Below are 24348 nucleotides of genomic sequence, written 5' to 3'. Positions count from 1 at the left end.
TCACCTAAGTATCTTCTTACCTTTCATAGAGCTCTAAGTTTCTGTCTATACTGTTAAAAAAAGCAAACCAGAAGTTAATTGAAGTTGTGTGCATGCATGAAGGAATGCAGCCTGTGCAAATGTTGTTTGAAAGACGGTGTAGAGTAGAGGGAAACAAAACCAGTGAATCTTGAACATACAGTTTTAAGAAAGTTCTCAGCAGTTAAGTGCTGTCCCTGATCTAAGTATAACTATGCACGATCTCCAAAAGCAGTACTCTGCACAGGCCAAACTATCCCAGGCACATACCAGTTAAGCAGTACGGAAGGTCACTGGTACACCACCCAGGGTCATCTGCCACCCTTTCTTTTATTTAACAGCACAGGCATGGCCTGACAAGTGCTGCCAACCAAAACTGTGCCTGGGATTCCAGCTACAGAAGAGACAGTAGGACTGACAGAGAAGAGTTGTACGGCTGACTTGCTGAACCAAGGAGACGTGATCTAGCCCACTTAATCATCCAACAAAAAGTGGAAGTGAATTCCTGCTTTTATGGAAACTATATTATGAGAAATTATGTATCAGCCATTTAGCCCTCTGTTGGTACACCACAGGAAAAAGGAACTGTGCTGGATATAGAAGAGCATGCTTGGGAAATCATTAAATTGGTAGCAGGATATGTTTCTGGCTCCAGAAACTTTGCAGCGCACTATACATTGGAGCAAGGCAGTCTTAATCTATCATGGCAGGACTGGCCCAGACACATGTTTTCATCAGAATCAATCATCACCTGGCTGCCACTCCTGCAGGATAAAACAGAATAGACAATCCTAGAGGATGATTTCCATCTTTTACTGTGCCTGTAACCTATTTCTCAGTAAAACTAACCCTACCATCAATTAATTCAAAAAGAGGCTATTACTAATCTTTAATCACATTTTTTTGTGTGCAATGATCTTCACTAAGGCTTTCATAACTATCACTCAGACGTTTTTAACATTCATTGATTAATAAAAGCAAGGAAAATGTTACAGGAGGTCATCTATCTGATTAATTAATACATTTAACTTTAATGACAAGTAACACCACTTATTTAGATGACACAAATTAATTCAGCCCTTTTCAGGTACTTCAAGTCACCCACTTTAATAAGGATAAATACAGTTCATCTCAGTAAGCATCTCCAGCAACGGGAAGAGCTGTTAAGCAAAGCAGAGCTTCTGGTCAGCAAGAATCAAATGCAGCACCATCTTAATGGAGCTAAATAACTCATAAAGAAAACTATCATAATAATATGCTCTTCTACAAAGTGAAGAATCTAAGAATTTAATCTACATGTGAAATAAGAGAGAATAATAGGGTTCTAGAGCAAATCCTGCCATTTTTATGCAATGTTAACTGTGCCTACAGGCATAAGGGAATTTGTACTTCTCTAACAGGTCACTTGACCTACTGAGCAGCTACAAAGTTAGCAAGAGGACTCTGTATTGAAAGTGTGGCCAGTGAAATCTTTCTTCCAGCAACGCATTCTTTGAAACTACATTGTTTTTTTTTCAAAAACCATGCTGTCCCAAACACAGTTATTGCTAAAGACATAATAACATTTGCAAGTTCAGAGCTGAAACACAGTACAAAAACACACCAGAGAGCTTAGCTGACTGCAGTCTGTCTTACTCCAAAAAAGGAAATTAATGTCTGAAACTTCTTAATTGACAAAAAAAGTTTGTAACACACATGAGCAAATATGCATTCTTCTTTTTACAAATCAAATTAGGTCCTTCCATTAAAGTGCAATCTAAAAAATCAGGCTGTGCTTTTCAAAAAGTGAAGACTGAGAAAAGCAAGGCCTGAAAAGCAAGGCAGGAATATCTGGAGAATACGTTTTTCAGGCTTGATTTTCTCTTCCTAAGCTTCTTTTTTAGTAATTTAAGAAAACTGACAGAAACATTACCTTTCATTTTAGGAATTGTGTCACTTACCTGAAAGACCTTTTACTTTCTCCCTTTCCAAATAAAAATAAATTTTACTTCTGGAAATAAATAAATAATCAGTCTCTTACTACTATGCAGTGGGTGTGAATCATCATCTATGAATGATCATGATATTTTGGCAGATCAGTCTTTGAGTTCTGTTAGGTATTAACTTATTTTAGAAACCTAATGAAATCACTGGCCTATAGTTTATTCTGTTTGTTCTGATGTAAGACTTTTTGGCAGTTCTCACTGCCTTATATCCAGTTACAAAGAACAATGATGTAGTCTGGGTTATACCTTCTCCACTTGTTTGATTGGACTAAAGCAATGAAAGGTACCTGACCACAAAGGCACTTGGCACAGAAAAGCTCCCATTTGAACCCAACATTGCAGCACACTTAATCAGAAACAACAGTCAGAGAAGACACAGAAAACTTCTACAGATATCTGTACTGGCTTTAAGCAGAACCACACACAATAGCTCCATCCTTGTTTTCAAAACTTCATGACAAAGATGCAGTTTATAAGAAAGACCGAACCAAGCTTGCAGATGAAAATTATGGCGAATGTTTCTGTTCTTCAGGTGTATTGGACTTTCTGCTATAAGAATAAACCTTATGTGACAAAAGTCAGAGCATTTCCAGGGTCTAGCATAAAAGAACTTCAGCATGGGTAGAAAGCTGTCACAAACTCCACTAATGTCCACTCAGACTGCAAGGAATGCTACCCTGAGCTTACCTTCTGTAATAAAAATGTTCACATGTACTTTGCACACCTCTTCCTTAGTAAATTGTTCTGGATCTCCACCCTTAAGAACTATCCATTACAGAGTTCAAACAACCTAACCCTTTGATGAAGGCAGTCTAGTGTCACTTGGATTTTTGTTTACAAACCAGACATATTTAGCCCAGTTTGTCTCAATGAGTTATAAAGTCATGTCTCAGCAGAATCAGGTGCTCTGAATATTTACATTTTTCACTCGTGTTTAAACAGTGCAAGACAGTAAATACTGCTGCAAATAGATCTTGCAAATAAATACAGAAAATCACTGGGTGGGATTTGAATCAGCCAAAGACAACATGCCTGCTTCTTTTCTCATTTATGGTTGTGTAAATCTGAGCAATTTCACTCAGAGGTGAAGCTTAGCAATAGCCTAGAAAAGGCAACATTTACAATGCAAATCAAACAGCACAAACAACTGCAGCTTTCAAAAATATAAAGAAAACACTTTTACTGTTGTACTAGGGCTTCTCACTCTTGACTGTAAATTAGAGAACTTTTGTCTACCTTCAATTTGGGAAGAGTAATTGATTCAATTCCTAGATATTCCCTACTGCCAGATATTCTCATTTAGTGCCTATGGTTTGAAGGTGATAAAACCAGAGCATTAGTGCACCAGAAAACTGACATGAGAGCCTGGTTAATTGATTCCATATTTATATTATTCACAGACAAGGGCTGTGAATTAAACTGGCAAGTCTAGGTAAAGCTGCTTCAAAACTCAAGTCCCTGCAATCTCAAGCAAGTCACCCAGAAACTGTGGGAACACATGGCCTCAAGGCTTCTATTCCTCACCTAAGGAACTGAATGATACAACCTCAGGTCAGAAGTACTGTGAAAATGAATCCATTTATGTTTCTGAAATGCTCATACAGTGGAAAATGTTGATGAACAACATAGAAAGTCGACAGAAAGACTAGCATTCTCTTTTTAGAGCAGAATAAAATAACACAAGTCATACATGAATCAATTAAGGGAAAACAAACTATTTAGTAGCAGATCGCTGAAGAAATATAGCCCATTCTCTGCACTGAATGCAGCTGGTGTGGGGTGGAAAATCAACAGCATTAAACTTGTATGTACAAGGCAACCCAAGAGTATCTCAGGCAACTTCAGTTCTGGTGTTCCCTAATGTTCATATACTTGACTTTTCAAATTAGTGTAATTTTCATCTATTTGCATTTGTGCTCTGTGTGTGGAACAAAAAGAGAAAAAGTATGCACACAATGTAATTGTGATAACTAAATATACTGAAATTAAATAGGTACAATACAAGGGATTTGTAAAATGTTAATTTTAGGGATTGAACTTTATTTTTACAAGGCCAATTCAGATGCTGTTTAGGCCATTCTAATGTTTACATCACTTTCTTCATATTACTCATACAACAGCTCATAAAGGAAAAAAAAAATCACACTTTTCAGTTTTACACTTTCTTTACAAATATTCTATATTTATTGTAAAACAAGCCAGAAAAAAGTGATAGTAATTTCCCATGCAGTGACATTTTCACTGAAGAAACTGTTGTATTTGCTAGGGTACAGTAAACTCTCTCAAGAAAATGAAATGTAGTTCCCAATATGAAATATTTCTAAAGAAAATTTCTAGGAAAGTCTTCTGAAAGCATAAACACATTTAAAATGATAGAAAGTAATTAGCTTTGGAAATGTTTATCCAATGGAATCTAATTTATTTGGATAGAAAGTGTGTCTCATCACACAGTTTTTCCATCCAGTTAATTAGTGCAAGTAGGAAACTGTCCGTGCACAGTTATTTCTGCACACACCTCTCGCTTTAGCACAGAGTAACTTTATGATGACCTATGCAAAGCCAAAATGAAACCTCTCCCTGACTGCCTCCGAAGACCACAGTCTTCAGAATCAAACTGAAGTTTTGCCCAGTATTTTTTTTTTTTTTCACTAATGAATGCTTACTGGGGATTAGCAGACTCCCACTTAACTCTGAAAGCTGGAACAAATTCCACATTCTTACCTGTAACAGAATAAATGTCAGTATAACTCCTACTTCCTTTAGAAGAAGCTCAAAGCTGTAATAAATTACTTCTCTTTTCAGTATTACAGAGTGCACTTATGTTTTGTTTGCCCTAAACAGATAAATGTATCACTTATGTAAGGGATACTTAAAATATCCAATACAATATTAGACACGAATGCAAAAATTAATCTCTTTGTTACTTTCATTTCACAGTAAAGTGATAAAAATCTGTCACAGTGTCTTAATCTCGGGCATAAAAGGGAAATGCCATTTCCCGGGACACAGGAGAGGACTCGGTGGTGTTCATCTTGTTTCTGGTCCGCCTCTGCCACCCGGTGGTTGCACACAACAAGTCTCTCCCTCTCGGTACTGGGCACTACGGGCGAGCTGAGAATTCCCATGCTATAAACATGTTCTGATATACCCTAACACCTCCCTGCCTTTTTCACATACTTGCAGGCCATTGATGCCTAACCGTGTATGGAAAGCTGGGACCCCTGATTTACTAGTCTGTGGGTGATATAAAAATAAATAGATTAAATTATACCTACCTGCAATTAATGTTTTTTTCTTCTCACAAAACTGTAGCTCAAAATATTTTATAAAACAGCTGGAAAAATCATTCAAAGGTGTCTTAGCATGTCCAAAGGCCTCCAAGATACAGTTTACCTGCAAGACAATGGTAAAGAATTAACAAGAGAGGAAATAAACAGGAAGTTATTTCAATAAACATCAGTGAGGTTGGCTTGTGATCAGTAAGGGGGGTGTGTGTGGTGTGGCAGAAGTCCATTTTTCAGCTTGGAATTTAACAAATTCCTTGCACCTTTTTTCTTTCTAAACAGAAATTACAGTAAGATAGCTCAAAAGAAAAAAAAAAAAAGTTGTAAATGGAAGGGGGAAGAAAATGGTTCACACGTGAGCTGTCTTTTTGCTGGTAGTTTGAATACAAGTGACTGGAGCCATATGCCCAGAACTGGCGCGCTATGGCAAAAAGATTAAATCTTTGAAGGCAGCTATGCTTGTAAAGTTACAGTCAGTTGATACTAATAACCAACCAAAGGAATTTACAAGCCTTATATGATGCCAGAAATGGCATAACTGATTGATTTAAAATAGAATTACTTCAGCATCATACTAGTGATAAAACTGAGGAAAATATAGTTTCAGATTTTTTTTATGGCACGTCTCACTAATGCAATTCCATGTTAAATCTTCATGGTCACAGCAATTACTTTTAAAAGATCATTTGTTTAAAAAAATCATTAAATAAGCCATATTTATTCCATATTTTCTCTGTATTTAGTTTTTTTGTGTATAATTGGTTTCTTACACCCTGAAAGATTCCCTTCAGCACTTCCCCCTTGCATCCCATGAAATCGATTGCAATGTGGCCCAAATACAGCGTTGTTCTGATATGACAGTGTTTTGCTGAAGCTGGATGACCTAGCTGGGGAGGGATGAGGGCTGTGGAGTGGCACAGATGACATGTGGTTCCAAGCACAAAAACAGAAGCTCTAAAAATCAGACCCCTCAGAATTATTAATTAAACCAGCTATTTGTGCAGTAGGTGGCAGCAGAAAACTATTCAGCCTAGTCTTGGTTCCACTCTATCAGTGTTGTTTAGGATGTATTTGCTCATTAGGCTAATTCAGCACTTGATGCAGAATTAGCTTAAATAAACCCCGTGCAGCTTTATTAACTTGGTGCTATGCATAACTGCTGCAGGAATTAATCCAGGTTATCGTGTTCATAAAAGCACTTTAAAAGGCAACTAAACCAGAATCTCTAGCTGATTCCCCATGGGTGGGATCTGCTACATCTGCCTTCACTGCATAAAGTCAGATGTCCTGTCTAAGCTAGTTACAAGGGATCTTTCTATAACCAAAAGGCAACCCTTATTTCTTAATACACGATGATTCTCTTCTGCCTGCATTGACTAAGACTCATTGACACATATGGCCACATCTATGTTATTAAACTAAACAAGACCAGGAGCAGAACTCTCTAACCTCGACGGCAAGCGGCATGATAAGGTTCACATTCAGACAGCTAATATCTCTTCTTTTGCAGACCGGGGTGGACATACTGTTGTGAAGTGTCCCTGGCACATGTCCTCTGAACTGTGGCCAGAGGACCCGCTGGGGATTTAAACTGTGTCAGAGAGCAGCGTAACTGCATGTTAGGGATTGTTGTTCAGTTTACCGCATAGATATAGAGTAGGTTAAAGCTGTCCACAAAGTGTACTAATTTTTAGGTGGACAAAGTTAGGCCTTGTCAGCTCCCCTTTGCTCCTCAATTCCTCTTTTTAACTGAGGACATCTTATTTCGTTTCCACTGGATCATGATGGCTGTCCCTAGGAATTTTCCAGGAGATAAGTTGCAGCAGAGGTGATACTACTTCCCACATCTCCTGATTCCCACTGCTGCCATATTTGTATCCAAAGCACAGTTTTCAGTTGCTTATTCAAAAAAGTTACTTATTTACTTAATTCTTCTACTCATTACTTAATCTGAACTTTAGGAGAGAAAAGGACTTGGAGGATCTCCTTGAATTTTGCAGTTCTACTTTAATAATAACTATGATCAAAATAATATCTATGATCAATGAACTGATCAGTTCAAAACTGTAAGTAAACCTGTGCAGGTTGTAAATAAAAAAAATACACAATGGAAATAGATAAGACTTGTAGATCTGGTTCCTGGGTTCAAAATAAAGTAAAAGTGTACTGTCCCTATTATAAAGGTATCATTGCAACACTGGACTTTAAAATTTAAATCAGAAAGTGAAAAAATAATAACATGGGTATTCTTAACATTGTCGTGTGAAACCTAGACTAAATATGTCAGTTTAGGAGCATCATCAATCAATCAGATAACAGTGTGAAAAACTCTTTAACATGGCAATTGTATGGCTACATAAAGTAAAGCAAAGCTACAGCTTATTCAGTGTCATCAGGGTTTTTAAATGTCTTCAAAAAACACAAACGCAACACTTTTTTCTAAATCCAACCAAGATCCATGGGAGTTTAATTACCTTATCAGCTGGAATGTACAAAATATGAACCAGTGTATCTGTAGCCTTCCCCACATCCAAATAATCCTGATTTGTATGTTGTCTGTTAGTGTCAGCTGCACTTCTGACACTATGTTATCTTTCTGGACTGAATCATGCATAATTCAGGATGAAAGGAGTGTGTTTTCAATGATGCATGTGATGCTATGAAAACCCCCCACAGTCAGCAATTCTAGGATTCTGCTGAATATCATGCATGTGGCAGGTGAAAGCTAAAAAAAAAAGGTATCTTGGGTTGACTGTAAGTGCTGTAGAACAAGGTCACTGGAGTGGATGAAAGTGGGTGAAAGGTGAAAGAGTAAACTTTTTTTAAGGCATGAAACTCAGAACTGAGCTATGACAATGCAGACTGTGCTAAAACATTCTATGTAAGTACATGTCTGAGCTGGGATGTCAGATGAGAAGTTTCATCAGGAAAGGCAATCTTAAAAAAGAATTTTAATTGGCAACCTAGGGTTCAACATAATTTAAAACATCAGTATGAACCTGTTACAGCTGTAACAATGAAACACGAGTTGCAATGTTCAGTCAAATGAAAACTTCACATTTACAATGTACTAGCAAGGAGGTAAATTCATCTGATATGTGAAGCAGATTCTTATTTCATGATACGGACTGGGCAGGATTTAGTTCTGCTGTGGGAATCAAATGTGACTGAGCAAATATTCATAACTCTTGCCTATTTCATAAATATAGTTAGTATACAGATACTGGGCCATATAGCTTTGTTCAGTCCTTGGGGCTTCCCTGCAACTTCCCAGTTTCTGTCTTCCATACTATTACTTCAGATACCTCAGCACTTCTTACGCTGTCCAGAGAAGCACCACCACAACAAAAGAGATAAATTTATTTACTTACTGAAGGAGACTTACATTTAGGAGACAGGAGCTTATCACACAAGTGTTTCCTATTGACTGAAACACTGCTTTGCAAAGTCACCAAAACATAAAGAAACAAAACTGGCCTCCACTTTTCAAGATTCCTCTCATCACATCAATGTAAACTCAATCCTCTTCCCATTCAGGTCACTTTAGGAAAAGAAAACTCCTTTGACTTCAAAGGTGAAAACAAACCCTTTATGAACTTCTGCATGGCAGATGCCTTTTCCTTACAGTTCAAATGTCTTTGCCTATCCAAGAGGCCAGATTTTTGCTTTGTGCTACTCAGTGGTCAGAATGCAACTTACGTGTTTTATCTTTGTATCAAAGGTGTTTCTGCTGGAGCTGGCTCTGCAAGTGAGGTGCTTCACTATGTGCTTGCAGGCTTCAGTCTTCCCAGAACCACTTTCTCCACTGGAAGACGACAGGCAAGAAAGAGAAGGTGGATTCATTGTTATTTTCACATTTGATATTTATATTCTCTGCTTGCTCTGTTTGAATGGATTTAAGATATCTCAGTCAAACTTTCATTGCAAATAACAGAAGGTTTACGGATGGCAAATAATAAAGAACAGCATGTAGGAGAGACTGGCTGACTATGTTCCTGAGGGCTGTCAGAGTTGTCAAGCTATATTGCCTTGTACCACAAGCCAAGCCAATCAAATCTAAAGCTTTCAAGCCATTCTGAAAGTATTTATAGCAAAGATTTTATCTCCTCCTTTATCTTCTGTCCAGCAAAGGAATCTGCTTACGCTGCCTGGTTCTCTTTGCAGATGGGGAAATACTACTTTGGTAATAATGGGAATCAGAAGGAAAGGAAAGTGTAGAATAGAACAGAAAGAAGGAAAAGGAAACAGGAAAAGAACAGGAAGGAAAATAAAAAGATGATTGATTTTACAACTGCGAGTTTCTGTAGTGCAATACACTGACTTCAGTGATCCTGTTTCACTTAATTTCTTGTTCATGATGTGGAATAAATATTCCAAAGAATGAGAATCTCTGAGGGGGAAAATGAGCAAAGAAAACAAGGTAAAAGGCATAATGAACAACAAAAGTGGGAAGAAACAGAAAAGTGGATGGATGGAGGTGGGGAGCAAACTCAATGGTGCACTTTCAGCTTGGAGAAGGAAGGAAAAGAAACAAGAGATGGAAAGGATAAAGTCAGTGAAGCCTGATTAAAGAATTCATGTAAGAATTTCTTACTTGAGTTATAAGAAGTTGTTTTCTTTATAGACAACCGAATCAAAGTGTGAATTGATGCTCCTCCTTAATTTGCCTACTCGATCAAATTTAAAAGGTTGTTTCTACAACAGCCAGTTAGATTTTTCACAAGTATGATGGTCATGCTGGCTGGTCAGCCTGTTATCTATATAGTTTAGTTTCTGAATACAAGAGGGAAGGAAAATATTGTATCTGTCTGGACATTTCTTTATATATTCAAGTCTCTCAATAAAGGAGAAATCAATTAAATAAAAGAAAAAACAAAAGAGGAAAGGACAAAAAGACCTTCATTCTCAGACAGGGATGGGTTCTCTACACCATCTCATTCAACTCTTAAGGGAAATACATGCAGCTCTGGTGAATATCCTATTTGCTTGCCTAGTAAACTGTAGGATTAGGTAAGACAGATGTCTCATTACTATATGTCATATGTCAAACTGCTTTTACTTATGTTGTCCATGTTTCTGAAATGAGCTGGAATCTGACCCTGGACTTCAAACTCCTATGGGCATCAGTAGGAGGTTTGTGGTCCAAGACTGCAAAGGTTTGCACCTGGATATGTGTTATGCAAAAACCTCAAATAATAGGTCACAAAGCTGTATTTTTACCAGGTCTTAGAATGAAAGAAATCACGTGAAGCCAAGAAGGTCACTGTTACAACTAATATGAAACTAGTATCTCTACAGAATTGACAAGGTGCTCTGTAAGTGCACTATTCCTTGCTCAGATCTTCAGCTTCTGACTTTCTGAGTTTCAAAAGTCAGATGATACTTGGTGTCACCCTCTGAAATCTGCACACATCTCTACCCTCTTAATGATGACTTCACTCTCCAAATGCTAATTGTACTATGCTGCCTAAAGTCTTAAGAAGCAGTGTTTGTCTTCTGCCTTTATAACAGTGGTATCCAAATTCCATGTTCCTTTGCCTGTTATCACTAACAGGAACAGAAAAAAGTGAAACAGGGCATTAGTCCTGTGATACTCTTCCCCTAGAGACATTCTATATTCTTTCAAATTTCAGGTCTTATGCCTGTATTACCCAGAAAGCCAGTGAGCTTACAGGCAGATAAAAATCTCTCTTGCATCGCCGCTCCTACTACCCACTCACATTGGCCAGTCCACTGGCACCTGTGTGTCATGATGATGAAATATTTTTGTCCCTCCACAACAGACTCAATCCAAAATCACAGCTGCAACCTGCTATCGCTATACCGCAGGTTACACACAAGATTAGCGGCAGGACCTCTTTGGTTATTTCAGCTGTTAAAGAGCTTCTCTGAAGTTAAAACATCTCTGAATTTTAGTACAGTCACAGTTATGGATGATGACACTGAGCAGAAGTGTTCATGTATGTTTGAAAACCAGACCTGAAATAATTCATAGTCTGTAACAACTCACAGCTTGTCTAACATCTACCTTTATATCCAGCAGATAAATAGTTGTATCATTCCGAGGGCTGAACAAGACTTGATATTTACAAATTGTAGCATTTTATTATTTTGTTTGCTTAGGCCCAGCCTCATCTGCTAAAAATACCTTCTTTAACAGAAGGCTTTTCCAGGATTAACAGGGTGGAGTTATTTTTCAAAAAATCTTTCTCACACCTGAAGAAATTGCAGGGGGGGAGGGGGTAGAAGGGATGCTAAAACAACATTTGATGTGTGTGCCTTTGATTGTTTTCAAGTATTACAAAGCAGACATGCAAATTATAAATAAAAACAAAAACAGAAAAGTGCCTTAAACAAAGAAAGTGGAGTGTTCACCAGTTTTACCATTTAACAATTAATGTGTTTCACTTTTTAAATAAAGCTATGGGTTTTTTTCACTCCAATCCAGCTGTGGCCCAGACAACACAGGACTGTGCAAGCATGAACAAAGTGGACAGTTTCTGTCCCATCTTGAGTATTTCTTCTCAAGACTGCCATTTCCTAAACATTGCAGTGACACAGCTACGAAGATTTGACACTTCAGCTCAACTGTTAATTTTACAGTAATTGACATTTTGTCCAAGCAGTGTCACAGGAGCTTGTTGGCTAAAGCGGTTGCTAAAGTACAGTTTGGGGGTCAGAATCCACTAGAACGTAGTTGCTAAAAGAGAGTCACAATGTCACTTGGTTGTTTTCTGCATTTCGAAGGGTTATGTTTACTCTTTGTGAAATACATATTGAAGCACTGATAAAGGAATGTTATGTTAGGTAAAGTTTTAATTGTTGATGTCCTTGTTTGGAACATTTGAGCCAAAAAAATCATTTAACAATGAAAAAGTAATTTGGCACCTTGAACGGGATCTTGTTTATTCCAGTTACTTTGAGGTTGAGTACAAATTTTTGTAATGTCCCCCTTGTCCACAATACCTTTGTTTTAAAAGTTTAATTCTGCTTAGAGAACAATTCCTCCTCTCGGTTTTGAATTGTTTCATCGTTATATTTTTCAAAATGTCATTTACAATATAAATGTTGCTTTCTTATAACTTTTGCTTGGAATACCTTATAAGGGTGGAGGATAAGTTAGCATTGCAGCAGAAAAACATTCTTCTGCAGTAAAACATTCTTAGAAGGCATTATGAAACAGGCAAAGCAAGGAAAGCTTATTTCACAGACAGTTAAATTAGAGACAGTGTACTCCAAGGGAAAGGAAAATGGACAGAGAATTTGAAATCTTATGCTCACCATGGGCTTTAGGCAAGTTCCACTAAGCTTTCTCATCTTATTCCTCCTTTGGCTTTCTAGCTTTCCTACATAACTACCTGAGGGAGGGCCCGGTTCCTTCTATTTCTTTATTAATATTTTGTTAATACAACTTTAATCACAACCCTAGTGTCCATATCTTAAAATAATATGAATAATAAGAAAAAATAAACTCTATTTTGAAATAAAACATCCAAAACTAAAATTGTTAGGAAACACTGTGAAAATACAAAGACATGTGAAGCAATGCAAGATGCTCTACAACCAGGGGGACCAAAGGAGCTACACCCTGCAAATCCACTGCACTTGGATTATCATTCAGCTATTCTGCTAACTTGTGCCACTGGCATCACTCACGCCGGCAGGCTCAGTGCTAAGCGTGTTCACATATTCACATAAATTGCCTGGCTGTTCCCTTTCAGAACAGCTGTGGTTGGAGCTATAACTACCTTTGTGACTACTCCCCAAACTCACCAAGCCTATGTGAACACCACAGCTCTGAGAGCACCATAGCTGTTAGCAGCCAACAGGTTCTAAAGCTATTGGGTGGAGGGGGACTTTGAGGTAGACAGACAGAACCATCTACATAGAAGTAGTTAACCAAGGCAGCCCAGATAAATAGTCAGGAAACAGCAAACCCTAGGCAAAATTTTAAGCATTAACTCCTGTAAGTACTGAGAAGTGCATCTTGCTTACCCTCAATTTCTGCACATTAGCCAGGTTTGTCTATATCTTTATGAATTCAGATAACTGGATCATTATTGTTTGGCAAGTGTCAATTCCAGTATAAATAAATCCTATAAATCTTCTGTTTAGGGAAAAATATGACAAAATATAAAACATGTAAGGAGGAATGTACCTCCCATTTCAGACCATATAAGTGACAGGGTTTTACTGTCTGCATTCAATTTTAAATCCTGAACAAAGGTATAATATTCAGGAATGCAGGAATACTTAACAAAAACAAAAAACCTACTCCTGCAGTACTTGAATTACAGTCAGAAATGCTGGAAAATTTCTGACAGAATTTGTTCACATAAGATTTCCACCAGTTTTAAAGGAAGATTTAGATCAGCATAGATATGCATGCAGCTTTGTATGAATTTGTGAAACCAACCTCTTACTGTAGCACGCTAAACTGTGAGCATTACTACTCCAAAGTACCATCCTGACAGTAAGATATATACAGTGAAGAAGTAGTAAACTTTGGAGGGTCAGAATAATTTCTTTCTTCTCAGTTTGCAGAGAACATAAGCGAAAAACTGGGTCTTGCTTCATGACTGAGGATTCTAGATTTGAAATAAATATGTGCAAGCAAGACTGCTAATTATATATTTTTTAAAAAGAAAAATTTAGAAAAATGTGTTTTCTACCATGAGTAGTGGTATCTCTAACTGAACAACCCTGCATGTTAGCTGGAAACTTTATTTCTAAAGTAATCTAAACCGGAAAGTGTATTTCTAAAAAATTTTTTACTATAAATAGGATGTGCAAATCCATAACTCTACTGCAGTAGCCCATTGCACTTATAATACATTGAATTATAATTTCAAGAATAAAGATTATTAACTTGAACAGAATGCCTGTGGTGTTGTTAAACTGAGGAAATCGAAAGCTTTCAAGGCATTTCACTTTAACAGACAAGAATTTCTCTCCATTCCAGATTATTTGGTTTAAAAATGCAATTTATATCACAACAAATCTATTGGATATTGACATTCTTGGCTGCTAACACATACAAAATCATAACATTTCATTTTATATATTCATTACGATTTTTTGATTCACCAAATTAGCTATCAGCATCCCATAAAACATTGGCTTAATTGACTAAGGATCCTGAGCTTTTAACAAACCCATAAACTATACTTAGGCTTCCTAGACAGTTTCTCACTTATCTTGTCAGTGCTTAATGCATTTTCATATTCTGAACAGCACGAGCAAAATGCAGTCAGAAGGAAGTTAACTACAAAAAGTCCACCTATTGGCTATTTAAGAACATAACATCATGTTATTTTATTTTGTAACTTCCATATAAAGTTTATACAAAGCCAGTGTTAAGCATATGTGAGTGATGGTGGCTTGCTATAAACTAAAAGTAACTGGGAATAACTGGTAGTAAAATCTTCAATAATTTCTGCGAGTGAACACATGATCAGATGTAAAGTGATTGGGGGGGGGGGGAGCGGAATTGTTACACGGTAACCCCATGCTTCAGAAGCTTCAGAAAACAAGAAAGGAAGTATGGAAAGACAGAGAAAACGGAAAGACTGATCTGGATCAACCTGAGAGCAATAAATTGATTTTGGTTTTATTTTTACCTCTTTTAAGCAATTCAGTAGCAAAGAGTTAACAGGATGTCTAGCGGAACGGATAGCAGCAGGAAAAGACCAAAGTCACAAAGAAAATTGAAACATGCAACTTTAAAGTGAAATAGTAACAAGTTTTTTATTAAATTTGAAGATGAAAACATAGCTTCACATGGTTTAAATGGGACTTTATGAAAGTTCTGCAAAATAAAGTGCTTTAACTTTTCTGGGAATTGTGATAGTGTAAAGCACAATTTTAAAATTTCAAAACACGATGATGTATGTGTTTTTACCATGAAAACACAGAGTTTTGACACAGGACACAGAAGGGTGGCCACTGGGTTTGCAGAGGGTTCCTCTCCACTAGCAGTATGTAACAATGTTATACTAAAGACCCTATCGCAAATCTGTGTTAAATCTGCATTCTCCAAGTGTAAGGTTTTAATGCGATGCAGAGGTCAAACCAGAAAATGACAAACTTGTTTAATCTATAAATTAGGAGTTAGTAACTATTTTTACAAGAAATATTTCTGATTACATGCAGTGTATAAAGAATGTAGCAATGACAGAAGTATAAGTGGAGCTCTGATTAGTCCACCTAACACTTTATAGGGCACTGTCTACTCCTCTGTCATTGCAGAGGGTGCTTCAGTGTTTGACTGCCTATTCTACCTTCTGTACGTTCATACAGCATACCCAACCGCTGCAAAATGAATGATCTCCTTGCAGTTGCACAGTTACTGGAACATTTTGCCATTGATATTTACATATAATATTTTATGTAATGGGTGATTCATTTTACAAGACTAAAAAAGGTGGGTTTTTTTACATTGTCTGCTTTGTTGCTTGGGGAGAGCCAGTCAACCTGCATGATGTGAAGGGACCAGACAAAGCAGAGAGTTGATGTGTCAGAGATGTCCAACCAACAAGAGACAAAACTCAGCCTCATGTACTACAAAGCAGGTTTGGCAGTGCTAGGCTCCCATTTTCACTGAATCATAACAGAGGACAGAGGAATTCTAAACTAAACTGAGCAGTGAATTCCTTAACACTCTACACAATTTAAATTGTGAAACAATGAATTTCTTTAGATTGAAGAATAAACTTGAAAAGGATACTTTTAACACTTCATTTTCCCTGCAAAGGACTGGTCTGGTCCTAAGTTAACTCCAGGATATATACAGGGACAGAAGTATTCTTCCAGATCTGTAAGGAAATACCTTGGAGATAGGTATTTGTTGTCAGTGAATTGGTGTCTTCTGTTTTTTGAGCAACTCTTCAAAGCAGCCCCAAGAGGAAAATTAATTTTTTGCTAAATCTGTTTCCCGTGTGAGCAACACCTTACAATATGATCTCACTTCTAGGGAAGAATATTACATATTTGAGAAATCATTGGTCTTGGTCTTAAAGCTTGCTTTCTGCTACGCAGCCTTAAAGGTGATCTGATACACACCAGCTTCTTACGTTACAGAGAGATGGGAACAATTCCATTCCTATAGTGTCTCTATGCACAGAAAAATGACAAGGTAAATATTAGATGATGACACTACAGAAGGGAGAATTTTTCTTCATCTGAACAAGTTCACGCTGTTTCTGAAATATCAGGTAGTGTGGCACTCTGAGAACAGCCATACTCATGATAGAAGTACTGACTTTTTATTAGCTTGATTTTGGTGCTCAGGGGGAAGCCACAGTAGATCTGCAGCTGCAAACCCTTTCCCTGTGATCACAGGGGCACTCACTGCCAAATCTCTGTTGTTTATTCCCAGAGAAAAGGGTGCAATCTCTGCTTCCATATATTTAATAGCTATCGTTATCACCATCATTTGTGTGGAGTCAGGAGACTCCAACCATATGTGGCTAGGGATACAATATAGAAATGGTCTGGCCCTGAAGAGCTTTTACTCCAAACATATTCCTAGAGACAAGCAGCTAAAGAAACCCAGTAAAAATAAACAAAAATCAGATGGATGTTGTATGAGAAAGAACATTGCAATATCTATGAGCAGCATCATATATAATTAACACAACTGCTCATTGATGAATGTCTAGTTTATGAAGGTTCTGATCTCTGTGATGTGAATCAGCAATGCTTTGAGAAAGTTTGTTGTAAGGAGCTTGGGTACAGAAATGTCAAATCTCTGGATTCCAGTCAGGCTTAAGCATGAAATAAATAGTGCTTTAAGCCTCTGCCCTGCCAGAAACTATGAACCTCTCCTGAGCACACACATGGGCTGAAAATTGAAGTAGCACTTTAGGGTCAGAAAATAGAGTCTGGTAGTTTAGCAATGGTTTTCAGACAATAGCTGTGGGCTTAGGGAGCTAAATTCCAGCTCAGACAACTTCAGGTGCCTTCAACTCTTTTCACTATCATCTCCTGGGGAAACATGGGAGGCAGAACCAACTACACTAAGAAAAACAATATTACATTACGTTGCATGCAAAATTCACTGCCAACAGTGTGTCCAATAAAAGAGTAATTAATGAATGATTAGTAATGGCCACTAAGCTCTTTGGCAGACAAAAAAGTGAATTGAAAAACATTGCTAATAGAAAATACACTTTATCTCCACAAATTAAACAAGCTACAAGGTTTGATGAAGATGACAGGATTAACATGCATACAGGTTACATATTTACATGCATACAGGTACACTTTCTCCTTTTCCTTCCAGTCCTTTTGAAAAGATAGTGGGCAGCCTAATTTACTGAAAATGAAGTAAAAGTCTTCTGTAAAAAATTACTGTATATAACAAACTCAAGCTTTTCAGGAAGAATTTAGATGAGAGTTATGTATACCGCCAACACTTGGTTCTTCTCTAGCAAATAATAGTTAAACTAGAAATATTTTAAAAACTGCACATGAACAGTAAAATACTGGTATGGTACTAAATCTTACTGCTCCATATCAAATCATAACATGTATATCAAGACAGTAGCCTTTTCTCATGGAAAATCTTTACTATAAAACTAAAGCATAACTATGTTTATAAATTATACTAACAAATGACTTTACTATAAGATATTATTATCAGTAAAAGTAAAGTAGACCTAAAAATAAACATAGATTTGAGAGTTTTATTTTATAATTGTATCATGTTTCCTTACTAATGATGACAACAGAAGGCAGAAGTGTACTCTTGACGTGCAATTCTAAGAGTGCTTGTATGCCAAAATGGCATATCTTGCAGATATCAAGGGAATTTAATCTTGAGATTAGTGCACACTCACAGAGATAATCTACTTTCACTGGATTTAGCACTAATAAAACCAAACAAAACTCACACCCTTCCAATTTGGTGTGGCTATTTTCCTATGTGGCATAATAATACTTCTCATTGTAAGAGCTCTGACTTGGACAGTGTCTCAGGCCAACCATTCCAATATTACAGCAGCAGCAAACATGGTACTAGGATTCTAGTAACTATGTAGTCTAAGCCAAAACTAGTACCAAAACCAGTGGATCCTGCCAGTCCTGCTCCAGCAACTCATTCCATTTTAGGGGAACTTGGCTTTGGAATGGATTCAGGTTAAAATAGGTCCTCAATATCACCACCACTCTCCCAAGTACAATTTTGACCTGTGAGGATTTCTCCAGTCCAGTTCACCACACCACTACCAGAACATCTGTGATGACACAAACGATGGAGTGGAAATGAGAAAATGAGCAGACAAAGATAGAAGGGCAGAAGCACTCCTAGCCAGCTTATTCCAGTGTAACACTCATGGATCTATGAGTCCTTTTCACTTGTTCATCCACTGTCTCCTTCCTTCTGAGCACTTATATGAAATGGCTCCTCTCTGAGTTCCCCCATCTTCATTCAGCCTGTGATTCCACATTAGAAGAAAGTATATTTTTTTACTTAAAAAATTTACTAGGCGCACTTATCACACTATACGTGCATGCATAGAAATGTAACCACAATTCAGCTTTATAACTGGAGGTATTTCAAAGTTACAGACCATAGGCCCAACATACACAATTTCTTACTCAGGAATGAAGAGCATGCTTGATAAGAGAGGCTGGAGAAAACAAAATAAAACACAAAAGCTTGGAGTATTTCAGAACTGCAGAATTGCAGTTATTTGGTTCTAATAGGAAATGAAACTGAGATCTTGAAAACCTCTCCACAAACCCCTCTTGAAGTGAAAAATTAAAGAAAAACTGACTGGAGGCTTTACTATGTGCCCTCAAGGCCAGAAAGTAAGCCTTGCTCTATGCTGTTCATTAGCATAAATGTAACAAGGAATCATCCCTCACAGTGATGAAAGAACCTCCTCTTGCTGATAGCTAATGTTGCTTTACAGCTGAAATAGCAAGAAAGAAGAAAACCATTTTGACAACACACAAGTGCATGCACACACAGAGGATCAGGTGATAGCAAGGGGGTAGATTAATAACTTGTGTTCCATCATGAATATTATTCATATTATTATTATTGTTGTTGTTGTTGTTCTTGTTGTTATTATTGTTTTCAGAAAACCAATGGAAATTTCCTATATTACCTTTACTTTCCAGACATCAATTATTTAGATTCTACCAATAGACCAACATAATGAGAATATCCCATTTTTAATACCTCTTTATGAACTTCTAGAAGATCTCAGTTCCCTTCTGTTGTCTCATTTAGTGGTCGGAGAAAGGTATTTACAAATAACTGTTTCTAGCTGTTTCTGTTAAGTTGCAGCTATACTTATCTCTTATTCCAAATTACCAGATGCTTTCCTTTCAGCTTCCATTTTCACAAGTGACCTTTAGGTCCAATTTCTTATCCACATAAAGGAAACTTAAGGATGGCATATCTATAGGTTGCCTTTGTGTGATACGGAGATGTCTTGCCAAATGCTGATGCTATCAACAGAGCGCTCTCATGTCACATTCTCCATCAGGTCACTGATTTATAATAAGGTAAGGTGGGCTGGGCAGGGATCAAGATAGCGGGGCTTAACACGTGCCTTGACATCCTTATACAAAATCATCAGTAGCATCCTTGATAGCAAAGCCATTTATTATTAAGTAAAATATATTTTGTGTACTACTACACAATACTTGGCAGTTAGCCTTTTTCTTTAAGGCTTAGTAAATATTATTATCTGCTTCTTCTCTGTCTACATTTACAGACAACTTCACAAAGATAGTAATAAATTAGCAGTGTCCCAAGTTCCTACTTTGACAAAAATGCTGAAAACTGTGCCTTAGGATATTTCTTATTTGTTATCAAAATTATTATACCTAAACAGGAGTTAATATTTATGAGAAGATAATATGAACATACATTAAATATTTCCTAATACTGCTTGTACCTCTGCTTAAATGTCATTCCTCACTGGATAAATACAGAACTATTCCAGTCTGATTAGGTTATAAAAAGGTGAACATTTCTTTCAACCAATCAACACTCACTTCCACATATAGTTAATTTATATATTTATGATTTAGAAACTTAAAAACTATGCTTTTAAAAGAAACATTTAATTACAATATTCAGATGCATTTGAAGACTTAATATACAGAACTTCAAACACTCACAGGAGTCTGTATTTACACAAACAGAATGAAACATAAATAGATATGTATGATTGTATTTATGTGTTCATTTTAGCTCTTATAACATCTAAACAGCATTATTAGCTGCTTTTGAGTATCATATGCTCCCCATTTCATAATATTCAATTTTCTTATAATTAAGAGGTAATTCAAGAGCAATTACAGGATTTATCCAATGGATCAGCCTTTATTCCTGGCCAAATCAAAATCAACCTTTTTAATTTTTTCCCCATTTTTTCATAATCTTGAAAGTTATTTATTATTGAAACAACACTGTGAATAAAGGAAACAGTTAAAGTTTGTTTTGAAGCTGGAGAGCAAAATAACAAGCTCATGGCCACACAAACATGTGAGGCAGGGTGGAAGGTCCAATAGAAGTGCCCCAGCTCAGATGTTTATAATTTAGTCAAGGAATTCCCATTTTTATTGTCATTAGATTCTATTCCTAATCCTGATCCACATAATATTAGCAACACACAGAGCAGTTTTGAATTCTTTACCATTAACTCTTTGTTCCTAATTAGATGCATCTAGATGGAGTGGTAATTCCCCAAGAGAATTTAGGAACTTGAGATGTAATTAAACCTTTTTCAGTTCTATCTTGCTCTCATGTATGATACAGAGATCAGTACACAGAAAGAAATCAGTTGGAGGAAAAAATAAAATGGAAATTCCAACTGCTGAGTCCTGGGGGAAACAGTTGAAAGGCAAGAGTTACAAATTAGTTAATAGAAAAATTAATTTTCACCTGAGGATAAAGCACTGGGGATGCTGCTCCTGGAATAGCATGTGGTAAGCTCTTTCGGCACAGGAAAATATATGTGGGGGAAGTGAGGAACACAGTTTTCCAGAGTTACTTAAATAAAGCTGGGTGACCTGAAAAATTGTAGAAAATTAATATGATCAATACATTTCAAACTAATTATGTTTCACCCTCCTAATCCTGAGTCTCTAACCATTATGAACTGAAACTCTGTATGTATATAAGCGGTACAATTACAGTATCTATGAAGATTTTAATTAAAGAAAACAAGAGCTGTAAGCATAGAAGATTTAATTAAGATACAAAATCAAATACAACTAGCGGACTCAATAATACTGGTTTGTTCACTGAGTAAAACAAAACTTAGCAATTTACTTTTTTATACCTCATGTTTATAGTTCTTCAATGTCTTGACTTAAAAATCTTAGAAAATTAAATATTATCATCCCATGAAAAGTTAAAATTGAAATTGAAGGCTAAAGTTATAACCTAATTCATTTATTACATGACAGAGCGGTCTCCCACAAATATGCTCTATGCAACATAGAATAACTTCTGTGATACACATAGCTGGCAACATGTACTATCCTTAAAGCTTAAATACGAGTAGAACCAGTTATCTGCTACTGAAAGGTCAATGTTTTTTGGAGAACATCCTGATGTTCTTTCAGGTAATATCAAGCAGATTTTAGAAAAACTAAGACAGTCTGCTAATATCTACAATTCTGTTCTTTCAGTTTTAGGTAAGACTGTGAAACACCATGCCATTTAACAAATATCCTTAAAGAAACAATTTTACCTACTTTTTATATAGCTTTTGCCAGATCTTCTCATGGTTTTTTTAGAACATTAACACAGACTCTACAGAAACTCACGGCAGCTAGGGGACAACTGGAACACTGTGGAGCATCTAGAATGATACTGGATGCTATCACTTCAACAACCAAACCCCTTCCTTTGCATCATATCCTGTTTTCTCCAACTATCTCTAGCAGCCTCTCCCTCACAGTGCCATTTTGGATTTATTCCTTTCTCCAAACCAATCAGGTTCTTATCAACCCTTCCTGTCCCATGCCTGTCTTACACATTTAGATATTAAACTATTGAATTTTGGGGCATCTACAACGCTGTCGCTGAATGTGGCTCCATGACACAGCTCTACTTTTTTTCAGGACTTTTGATCTATCGGATTAAATAAGATTAAATCCATACTGATACTCAAAAAAATCATTTCAGCCTGTCACAAAGCAGAAGGAAAAATCTTCACACACTTATGCTCATTGCATAATGTTGCAAGTGCTTTGTAACTTTATATATTTTTCTAACACATGAACTTCAAGAATATATTTCCCCTAATCCAACACAAGTAAATTCTGCACAAATGTAACACAGCAGGATGACCGTAGCACACGCACTTCTACAAACAGTTACGATACCTTTGAAGTGGTGTCTGCATGTTCCTAGTAGTATAGCTCTACTATAATACATAATGTCATAGTACAGTGTATTTCCATGTAAAAATGCATTGATATTATAATCTACAAATTGCATTGCATTGCACTGCATATAAAGCAATGTGTATCAGTGTCTATTGATGTATGATTCTTCATGTCATCTCAGAGTGAATAATTGCTTATATAAAGATTTATTTTAGTAGTATTCCATTGGAAGTATGTGTGGGATGTCAGTGTAGGTTAACAAAATAATGATTGCTGAGAAGTTATGAAAAGTGGTTTTAAAAAAGAGAAGAAAAACTAAAGTGTTGCTGCTGTTGTAGAATGTACATGATAATCTTTTCATTGCTTCATCCTGGTTTTAAAAATAGTATCATGCCTGATGCATCTTTGCATTCTCTTTTTTTGACAGCTAACAAAACACACACCTGAAACAAAAATGCTAACTAATGAACCACATTATACAGCATGTCAGTGTCTACTGAGGATAGACCGTCTAACGCTTACAGACTTCAATATAATACCAGCTAAGCTGCTGCAGCATATATGAGCATTTCAAACACAGAGAAAACAAATCTATATTACAGCCATGGGTTGGGTTTTTGATCATCTGGGAAATACCCACCCACAATACCAAACAGATAATAATGACAGAGTAAAAGCAATGATCATCCAAGGTGACCCAAACAATTAAAGGACAAAAAGTGTCTTATGGTAACTTCTAAAATAGATCTGTCACAGAGAGGTCAAGAGAACATGCAGCAGATCTCCAGGAAACATTTTAATATGTAAGCCTGCTACGTAAATTCATTTTCTTTACAGTTCTCTCTTGGTGCACAAAATCACGTATCTAATGTAAAATACACAATGACAGGAAAAAATACCACCATCTAAAACCTGGGGGATGATGGATGATTTCCATTTCTAGAAGCTCAATTTAGACTCCCAACTTAGAATCTGCTGCTTCTGCCATTGAATGTCACAGCATTTCTTTCTCTCAAATTCACTACTGATAGACACAAAGCCACATGACATAGCAAACAGCCACAGACTACAATTTTCTTACAGAATTTTAAATCCTTTATAGTTCTTGTAAGCTAAATAAACATATTTGAACACTCCCTAACATAACATTGAGCCTGACCAGTGAGCAGTAATGTGATGCCAGTGCATCAACGACAAAATATCGGGGGGGGGGGGGGGGGGGGGATAAATTAACAGTTATAATAACACCATGTCTCAAAAATGGCTGAGTGAGGATGAAGGAAAGATCAAAGATCAAGTAATTTGCATTTCTGTTACTCCCACTGATCTACAAAGTCCACTTCAGTTAGTATCGATGTCTAGGTACTGAAAAAATAAGCCTCTTGTAAATAACTAGGCTGCCTCATAAATGAAATATTAGAAAGGTAAGGGCACTACAATTCAAAAGAGAAACATGTGAAGTGCTTTTTAAGTGGCCTTGTGCATACGACGGTAGACACATGGGCTCACGTCCCCTTTGCCCATACACTGCCTGTGCCCAACACAAGCCTGAGCACTTTGCACTCATTGCCTGTATGGTGTCTGAACTGAGCACCTTTGTGTGGAGCACAGCCACTTGCAGCCCTTCTGCACCATTCAAGGTTATTATCTCTGTAATTGTGTTTTGGACAGGGGAGGTGTGAACCCAACCAACCACTGCATGA

The 24348-nt window shown here is 36.8% G+C and overlaps 1 protein-coding gene across 3 annotated transcripts in view; it reads right to left on the bottom strand.

Annotated features, from left to right (window-relative positions):
• The window catches only part of MYO16 (myosin XVI), a 412228-nt gene that overhangs the window by 160660 nt on the left and 227220 nt on the right, over window positions 1-24348 (bottom strand). For all 3 annotated transcript variants that reach the window (XM_056328855.1, XM_056328853.1, XM_056328854.1), the window contains exons 13-15: window positions 21192-21319; window positions 8987-9092; window positions 5279-5396 (exon numbers count right to left, since the gene is read on the bottom strand). In XM_056328855.1, coding sequence (XP_056184830.1) covers window positions 5279-5396; window positions 8987-9092; window positions 21192-21319 — 352 coding nt within the window. The remainder of the gene's footprint in view (window positions 1-5278; window positions 5397-8986; window positions 9093-21191; window positions 21320-24348) is intronic.

Source organism: Falco biarmicus, chromosome 2 (assembly GCF_023638135.1).
Source record: "Falco biarmicus isolate bFalBia1 chromosome 2, bFalBia1.pri, whole genome shotgun sequence".
Classification (NCBI taxonomy): domain Eukaryota; kingdom Metazoa; phylum Chordata; class Aves; order Falconiformes; family Falconidae; genus Falco; species Falco biarmicus.
Note: the sequence above shows the minus strand (reverse complement) of the source record. Positions and strands in the feature narration are given on the sequence as shown.